The sequence below is a fragment of the Psittacula echo genome (genome assembly GCF_963264785.1).
Source record: "Psittacula echo genome assembly, chromosome: Z".
Taxonomy (NCBI): Eukaryota; Metazoa; Chordata; class Aves; order Psittaciformes; family Psittacidae; genus Psittacula; species Psittacula echo.
This window is the reverse complement of record NC_137742.1, coordinates 48,871,986-48,881,226: the sequence shown is the minus strand read 5'-3', so window position 1 is coordinate 48,881,226 and position 9,241 is coordinate 48,871,986. Positions and strand designations below refer to the sequence as shown.

At 48.2% G+C, this 9,241-nt stretch overlaps 1 protein-coding gene across 1 annotated transcript; it reads right to left on the bottom strand.

The window, feature by feature from the left end:
- Window positions 1-3,762: 3,762 nt before the first annotated feature.
- Window positions 3,763-5,229, bottom strand: GADD45G (growth arrest and DNA damage inducible gamma). The gene is made up of 4 exons (XM_080636798.1): window positions 5,100-5,229; window positions 4,900-5,001; window positions 4,592-4,805; window positions 3,763-4,234 (listed from the first exon to the last, which is right to left on the bottom strand). The coding sequence occupies exons 1-4, from the start codon at window positions 5,150-5,152 to the stop codon at window positions 4,124-4,126; spliced, it is 480 nt and encodes a 159-aa protein (XP_080492924.1). The 5' UTR covers window positions 5,153-5,229; the 3' UTR covers window positions 3,763-4,123.
- Between the last annotated feature and the right edge of the window lie 4,012 nt (window positions 5,230-9,241).

Sequence of the window (9,241 nt, the reverse complement as noted above, 5' to 3'; positions counted from 1 at the left end):
TTCACACATCCTTCTCCACACATCCATCTTGCTCACACACATGATATCATTTGCTTCAAATAGTAATAGGCTGTCTGTATACCTGCCATGGTTTAATCTGGGCACACACTGCTCTCTCCGCCTGATGACAGAGAATGCCAGAGCTGGAGTTAACAGATTTGCTGAGATGAGCCAGGTATCCCTTATGTGTCAGACAGTGCTATGGCATGTTTCTGCCACCAGCATTTTTTCAAAGATTGTTGAACATACGTTAATTCAAACAGCCTTCACCTACAATGAAAACTCCACCAGTCTGCAGAACTCCACAGCTGCAAAGAAGGCATGTCAGCTCCCCTTCACTGAGCATCTAGTGTTATGAATCCTGTTTGAGCAGATCATCTAGCACATGCACAGATTTTATGCAAACATTATTCCATGCAGCAGTTTGCCTGCCTCTTTGTAATATACTATTTATTATCTTCCCTTTGTATTTGCTACTCAACAGCCAAGAGTTTACAACAGCACTGTTTACAACAACTGCATCCTGTGTGCCAGTATGCATATATATCCTGATAAGATGATAAGGTAGTTAATTCATTGAAAAGAGTAATTCACCTGAAGAGAAGATCACCACCTATAACCACAAGAGAGAGAAAAGTAAACTGATGCAGAGAAGTGTAACAGGAAGAAAACAGCATTAAGAGAAGGAAACAGCATATGAGTGGAAATTCCTGCCAGTCAGCCCTATTAGATGGTGAAATAGATACCCAGGCAGAGAAATGTAAACCCATTGCTGAAAAACAGAAAAAAAGTTAAATGAAACTTTATTCATCACTTCATATGAAAAAAAAAAGTGCTTAGAAGAAAATATAGACAGCACAGCACACTTGTCTACAATTATAGTATTTAAACACACAGTTTTGATCACCTAGTGGTGCACAAGTGAAGGGCTTGACAGAAATGAGACCTTCAAGAAGCAGAGGCAGAAGCATCACCACTCTGTGACTGCACTCTGTGTCCTGCACCTCCTGCTGTGTCACTAGGCTGGCCTACGCTCTGGTGAACCACCTTTTCTCAGCCTCAGTCTCCTCCCCAAAGTCCCCAGAGATGGCCCACCGTGGCACAGAGCATGCTAGCCTGTGAAGGCCATGCTGCACAGCTGGGATGCAAGCACACCATCTGAGCTTCCAGCAGACCTTGCCAGCCCTGCCAACCCTTAGTGCCAATGCCAGGGCACTTATGCCTCCTGGGAAGGGAGGTCCAGGGGCCCATGCTCACAGACACAAAGGTTGCTGTCCTCACCCTCCAGATCCCTCAGATACCTGACAAAACATCCCAGATATCTGGTGAGCTGACCAGCATCTCCTGGCCAGCTGTTCCCACAGCAGCCAGAAACACCCAAGTCTACCGCCTATCTTTAACAACCACACAGCTCCTTCCACAGTTAGGTATCTGAGCACATAAAGATGAAGTCTACTTGTATTAAGAGATACCAGCTGCTAAATTTTTGCTACATTAAGTAGTGTTGATCATTACAGATATTTGTAGCAACACATAACTTGCAAGTTACAGCTGCCTTTGGCTGCAACACCGTATTAATAAAATTTGCAGGCTAACTCAGGTTTAATACTATTCGTGTTACAGTGGATCTGTGTTGAGCCAGAAGGGATTTCAGGAGAACTGTATGGGTCACTAAAATAAGAAATTGTGCACCTCTTGTGAGGCACAACTTACAGCTTCACAAGACTACTGGGGAGGCGAAGGTCAGCCTCCCATCTGCTGAGGGACTGGGCACAACATCCTCACAAAGGGATTTTGGTGCCGCCTCATTAATTTCATTGTTTGATGTGTTTCTTCCATAAAAGCTGGAAATTTAAACTTCCTACCAGGTACAACTATCTATGCCTAATATCTTAGACAACAAATCAGTTGCATTTCTTCTCTGCTATACTTTAATTGTATACATAATTGTAAACGTAATTGTATACATGCTAGAGAACTTCCACCTTCTCAGGCTTTTATTTAAACCACTTGAGGCTGTAAAGTACTGCTTACAATTTACACAAAAGTTGATTTCAGGACAGTTCACTTTAATCTGTTCTTGGCTCTGAGCGCTGATTAGGCCCCAAGCAAAGAACAGAAATATCTTTCTCAGTTGTAAAACCATTGAAGATGAAGCAACCTGCATTTGCTAAGGGAAAATTATAAAAATGTACAATAAAGCATCCAGACCTGATATTTTCTACATATCAAGGCAATTGCCTTGAAGGCAGCTTCTGTTATCACAGCTGCAAAAGCTGTTTATTCGCTTAGCTCCTCCGTGTGATTTTTCCCAAAGTCCTAGAGCAGACACCAGTTGATGAGTTCAGGTTAAGTAGAAAAACAGGCTGTGCAGAAACTCCTGTATCTGAAGTGCAAAGAGGGAATGCTTGCAGAAGTCTGAGGCCCCTTACAGTGTTTGTTTCAGCCTAAACACTGGCCATGTTGCCATCCTACAGCCTCTTGTAATAGGAGGGCAAGCACTGCTAGATACCTCCTGCAGAAGGGAGCATGTTCCAGGAATGCTGGAGCTGAATTTGAACTTCCCTTATCGGGAACAATGAAAGTGAGAGCAAGCAGCTTCCCAGAATCTGCAACTGTAGAAATGACCGCTTTTCAGCAAGTGCTCCTGTCAATCACTGCAAGTCAGCCTAGAGGAAATGTAATTGTGATAACTAAGTATTTTTAGTGCCTATAGAGGAAGTGAGTAGTCTAGCTTTCTTGTTCTCTGGAGAAGGGATCACTACTATGCCATTTTAATAGCAAGTCTTGGAGCACACATATAGATCCCACACAAAAGAGGGGGATAAGAGAATGATTTTTTTTCTCTTTTAACACGGTGCTAAAAAAGACCACTTACATTAACTTTCCATGACAGGATCTCTGAAAAAGGCCTCACCATCCTTAAATTGTTTTGGAGTGAATATGGTGTTGTCATGCAATTAGGTTTTGCAGAATTGGCTTCTGGAGTGACAGCTTCTATTGTTACAGCATATGGCAATCAGAGAGCAGCTTGTGGCAGATGTGATGTTTATTCACTATTAGCTAGTTTTAGATTTAACGATGTCATTTTAATCAAAGCAAGTGTTAGATGTATTTGACATTTAAGGAGTTTTGCAGCCTTCCCCCCTGCCCCCCATCATGTTTAAACTGCTTCTGTCAAGTGGGAATACTGCAGCTCAGAAAGAGTCTTACTAAGTCATATTTAAGAACTAATGATACTATTTACTGGAGCTCAGTATTCCAAAAAAACCATGTTTCTACCATGTATTGTGTTCCCACACTAGACTACAAAGACCACCTATTACAATAAGTGAGCTCATTAAGCATGCAGCTCCTTAGTCTTGCAAGCTGTTGCGATAAGCAGCTGTTACAAGAGGGTGAAAGGTTGAATTATCAACTTGGGCAGCACAGCTCTGCATTCAGCAGGCCCAAGAGAGAAAGTATTTGAGCAACAGCTCCATTAGTGTGAGGTATACCTTTGACTACAGCACATAAGCAAAACATCAGTGGTATTTTAGTGACATGCTTCCCCACCCAGTAAGCAAGACACTCCCAGAACTTAATTGTCAAAAGATTTATTATGAAAGCTTCAATAGCAGCAAATTGTTCAATAGAAATTATTGCATTATTAAACTAATTCTGCAGAGTGACCCAAGAGGCCTGCTAAAATCTACTTTGGAATCTAATTTAGTAACCAGGTAGTCCATCAAAACTGAAACTTCCTTCTGTGTTTTGCAGACAGCATGAACAGCTCCTAGTTACAATACTCTGTCCAGTCCTTCTGGAAAGTTTTGGCCCACTCCCCTCAACTTTCTCTCTGCCTTCTGAAACAGCTCCACTTGACCAGGAAACTTGCCATACTTCTTTCAGTTCCATGGTATGTCAGCCTTTCCACGGTTGCAGCCTACTGAGGCTCACTAGTGAGGTGAGCTGCTCTCTTCCTCCTCTGTAAGAGCCCACTGCATGCCAGTCTGAGTGACTTTAATCCAGTCTCTTGACCAGGCTAATCCATGGAATCAGCAGCTTGTTGCACAATGGTGAACCCATACCACGTAGAGAATGCAACAAAGGTTTCAGCCTCCCCAGATGCACTGGGTCACCATCACTCAGGCAGGGGGACAGTCGGCACCCAGTCGTTGACATTTCGACTAGCTTCGCAAAAAGAGTTCAGCTTTTCTAGAGCCGGGTCCTTCCAGCCCTCTTCACTTGGGTTCTGCCAGAGAGAAAGAAGTCACACACCATGAGTGCTGCCCGCCAGCTGAGGTCATCACAACATTTACAGAAGCATTATCTTAGGAAGCAAGGCACTTTTGGGTTGTCTGTCCCGACACAGACAAAGCAGGAAGCAATGATGTTACCCTTGTGGACAGCTGAGGAAATCCACACTTCCGAGAAGTGCGGCCTCCTACTACTACTCAGCTGACTTTCTGTACGGTGCGCCAAGCCCCCTTCCTTTCCCTGCCCAGAGGATGCTCCCATTACCAGCAGCTCTAACCACCCCACACGGAATCCCGCAGCGCAAGCACAGCATTGGAGGACAGCACCCTGCTCGGCTCCCGCTGACACTCACCATGATGAGAATGCAGTGGAAGTCCCGCGGCTCCCCAGAGTCCTCGCTGGGCCCCACGATGGCAGCCAGCTTGGCCAAGTCGTTCACCCGCACGATGTCAATATCATTCTCGCAGCAGAAGGCTTGGATCAGGGTGAAGTGGATCTGCAGGGCAATATCCCCCTCATCCTCCTCATCTGCGGCCAGCACACAGAAGGCTACGTTGTCGGGATCGCTGCAAAAGGGGAGCAGTGTGTTGAGCCCCGCGGCCGGCGCTGACACCCCCGCACTCGGCCAGGCGCTGCCCCGAACCCGCCCGCCGTACTTACACATTCATCAGCTTGGCAGACTCGTAGACGCCGGCGGTGAGGCAGCCGCGGCGCTGCGCCGACACCAGCAGCTCGTGGAGGGCCTTGCTGGCACCCTGCATCCTGCGGGCGGGAGAAGGCGCAGAGTGAGCGCTGTGCACGCCACGTCGCCACCGGCCGCTCCGCTTCCCCACCGCAATGCCCAGACTCCCCGGCCTTACCAGTCGTGGTCCGTCGGCAACGCGTGCTGTCCGTGTATCTCCTCCAGAGTCATAGCAGCGTGTGCACTCAGCTCGGCGGCTAGCGGCAGCACCTCCGAGAGACAGCTCTACCTCCGCTTCTGCCTCCCTGCTCGACCGCTCTGAGGCAGCAGCCGGCAAACCGCCCTATTTATAGCCCGCGCGGCCGCGGCTCCCGCAGCTGGCGGCGCCTCCCGGGCCCCCATTGGCGGGCGCCGGAGAAGCGGGGGGCGGGGGGCAGGGCTTTGTTATGCTAATCGGCGCGCGCCGGCGGCGGACCGGGGGGGGGGGGGGCGGGGGGAGCGGGGGGAGGAGCGGGCGGCTCGTGCCGGGAGGCCACGTGGGGCAGGAGCGGGTGGGGGCGGGGCGGCGCGTGCCTGAGGCGCGGCGCTGCCGGCGGCGGAGCCGCTGCCCGTGTGGCGCGGGGCGAGCGCGGCGCGGGGTTCCGCGGGGGAGCGGCACGGAGCTGAGCCCGGCACTGCCGCGCACCGCGGCTGCCAGCAACGGGGGCCCGGGCCGTGGTGGGCGGTGGCCTGCGCACGGCCGGCGTGGCCCCGGTGCAGAGGAGCCCCGCCGTGTCCTGTGCAGAGGAGCGGGGCCAGGCGCTCGAGGGAGGTGATAATTCCCCTCCGGTCGTCACTCGTGTAGTTTGTCCGGCTCCGGCACTCCCAGAGAGGAAACACATCAGTGAAGTGGGGCGAGTGCAGGTGAGGGCAGCGAGGTGTCCAGCGCTGCTCTGCTGCCCTGCCCTGCTCTGCGTGCTGAGGGACCCGCGCTGGTGCAGCCTGGGGGAGGTACAGTTCGGGGACACCAAACACCCGTGGGGCTGTCATCGAGAAAACATCCTCACAGCGTGCCCGGTGCAGAGATGCCAGATAGCGGGCGTTAAGTTAGATCGAGAGGCTCAGAGAGGATATAAAGAAAACTCTTTTCCCCTGACGGCAGCCAAGCAGCAGAGCAGGCTGCTAGGCCAGGGAGGCTATGTGCAGGCTGCATCCTTGCGGAGTTGCAAGCACCAGTGGAGCAAAACCCCAAGAGACCCGGTCTGAGCTCCCTGGTAACCCTGCTGCAAGCAGGGCACCTCATCAAGCACCTTCTGGGTTGTATTATATGTTCCTACGAGCTTTGTATTCAGTTTTCTATTTATTTTCCACGAAATCTCCAGGGATTTTTTTTTTTCAGTGAAGCTTTATTAAAAGTAGGTTAGATGAGTAGATTTGGAGAGTAACGTGAGCTCGAGTTTATCCTTCACAATTAATACAGTGTAAAACATGTATGACTGCTGGACTCACATTTGAATCTGTTCGTCAGTAAACCAAGAAATAGCAGAACAAATTTTCCCACTGTGAAGGAATACAGATTAAATATTAAAGCACAAATCCCTTCCCAAGTCCTTTCGATCTCTAATTTAGCTTAGGCTGGCGGTTATTACTTGTCCGTCGAGTAAGCGCTTCAGACCAGAACCGAGCCGCTCCACAGAGGTTGTGCAGAGCCACCTTGCGGTAGACCTGTGCCTGTTCGCAAACCGGAACGAACTGAGACCAGCAGGCTGCACGCAGAGCTCTCTAAACCGGCACCCTCGCTGCTCCCTCTCCTCTGGCCACATCGTCTCCTTTCAAGTGTTTTTAAACCCAGACCCAAGGGTGTCCTTTTCCCTGCAGACTCCTACATCAAGAGCGGCCCGTCGGTGGCTCTGTGCAGAGTGTGCTACATCTGCACAGTAGTTTTCAGCCTCTTTGTGCATCATAACTTCAGCACCGTTCCTGAAACTGAGCCACTTCAGCGGCTTGCTGTGTTTCTGCTTCCAGTTGTTTCTAGTTAGTGTCCCAGGCATCTCTACAGGTGACAGCATTGGGCCCTGCAGTAATCTCTTAGTGAGCTTCCATTTTAAACTGATGACAGCAGCAGGGTCTGTCAGATTGTCCTGGGTTCAGCTCTAAGAGTTATTTTTCTCTTTCCTAGTAGCTGTATCCTGGTGCAGTGCTGTGTTTTGGCTTTAGTCTGAGAGCAATGCTGGTAACACACCAGTGTTTTAGTTGTTGCTAAGTAGTGCTTACCCTGATCGAGGACTTTTCAGCCTCTCATGCTCCTCAGCCAGGAGGAAGCAGGGACAGGACACCTGACCCAAACTAGCCAAAGAGGTATTCCGTACCACAGCACGTCATGCCCAGTATATAAACTGGGGGAGTTACACAGAAGGACAGATCACTGCTCGGGTCAGACTGGGTATCAGTCAGCAGGTAGTGAGCAACTGTATTGTGCATCGCTTGTGTTTATTGAGGCCTTTTTTCCTTCCCTTTTTTGTTTTATATTCTCTCCCCTTGTTACTTCCTTTGTCATTATTATTATAATTTAGTTCCTATCTCAACCCATGGGGTTTACCTTCGTTTGGTTCTCCTCCCCATCCCACCTGGAGAAGGGGGCCAAAAGGGAGTGAGTGAGCAGCTACGTGGTTCTAAGTTACCAGCTGGGCTTAAACCACAACACATACATCAGCCTCTCTGAGAACATTTCCCAGGTGATACTGACAGAGCTGTCAGGGCTGGAGAGACGACTCTTTGTTGTAACCACCAGTCCTCAAGCCTAATGACCTTTTGCACCCTACTAACATGCAAAGGGACCCTTGACTTGTGAACCCCTACCAGTGACATGACACACTGAATTGGCTTGAGCAGGGCATAAATTCTTAGTTTGTCTTCTTTAAGAAATATATGAGAAGTTTTCAGAAAATTACCTCCCAGTCTGTATTCATGAAATGGCAATTGTGTCCATGACTATAGTGTGTACCATTCGTTCTTAAAAGGTAAAAATCCTTCTTGCATCTGCCTCTTTTTTTTTGTCTCTAAATATATAAATGCAGAAGAATGTGGGAGAATAGCTGGAGTGGTAACTGGCATTTTTAGGTTTTCTCATTACATTGGGTTAGACAATCTAAATGGTACATTTCTTAGAAGTACTGAAGGGTATATTTTGATGCACTACAGTAGTTTCAGTGCATGATGGAATAGGTGAAAAATCTAGCACTGACTCAGGGCTTTGAAAGATGCTGACATTAACTATGACTTTGGTAACTTTCCCATTACAGTGGAAATGAAAGTTACTTAAAATATATCAAATTAGTAGGCCAGAGTATCCTGTAGTGAATAACAGCACATATGTAGTACTACAACATACCTAAGGATCTAAATAATAAAGTGATGCATGGAGCCATGTAACACATTAGTCCTTTCACATGCAAGCTTCCAGATTTGGCTTAATGATGCAGTACTCTGAAGTTAGGGCTTCTTGTCATCACGCTTTGCAGTTTGCCCCATTATTCCTGGATCTCCTATAGCACAGATGGTGCTGAAGATCACAAAGCGTTACCTGACACCAGCTTATTTCAAACCGTGGTATCAACACCAGGCCTCTGATGCAGAAGAGAAGGTGCAGGAAGGAGAGCTGTCGCTGCCCCAGGTCCTGTACCCATTTTGAAGGCATCATCTCTGCAGACGTGATACCTTTGATGCTTAATAAACGAACTAAACTTTAGTGGAGGTTGGGCTCTGCTGCTTGCTTTCTTAGCCTTTTCCTCCCATGTTTTTAGTACATTCATGCAAGAAAAGAAGAATAAATAAATAAATAATAAATGATACATCCTTTTTTTGTTTTTCAGCATTCCTGGCCATGAGCACCAGAGTAAGAACACTAAATGCCCCATCTGAAAGTTACACCCACCATTGCCACAGGACGTTTGAACATACTTAGACTGTGTCCTCAGTATGCTTATATGACAAATACTGAACATCGAAATTCACTTCTGTAAGTGCAGCTTAGTATAATCTATGCATCTGGTGGAAAACTGGCATGTACCAGACCTCCGGTGGACCAGTATGGAGTGTGTGAAGCCACCCTGTAGAACAAAGGGTAGGGGACCATCACAAGGCAACAGTACTCAGACACGAATAAGCGGATTTTGCAGTGAACCCCTGCTTTCCACGGCATGAAAAGTCTCGCCTCCAATCCCTGGTTTTGAGCGGCACCCTTAGATCGTGACAAGCGCTCCTCATCTGAACTGGTGCGGCGTTCTCGGTACAGCAGTGACCTCTGGTGAACATCTAAAATATTACTGCTGCAAAAAGTCA

Bases quoted from the DNA above. Each gene is read 5' to 3' on its own strand.
- GADD45G (XM_080636798.1), bottom strand. From the start codon at position 5,152: ATGACTCTGGAGGAGATACACGGACAGCACGCGTTGCCGACGGACCAC. The intron at 5,002-5,099 runs GTAAGGCCGGGG...TCCCGCCCGCAG, and splicing joins TTGCCGACGGACCACGACTG to GATGCAGGGTGCCAGCAAGG. The intron at 4,235-4,591 runs GTGAGTGTCAGC...TCTCTCTGGCAG, and splicing joins TCCACTGCATTCTCATCATG to AACCCAAGTGAAGAGGGCTG.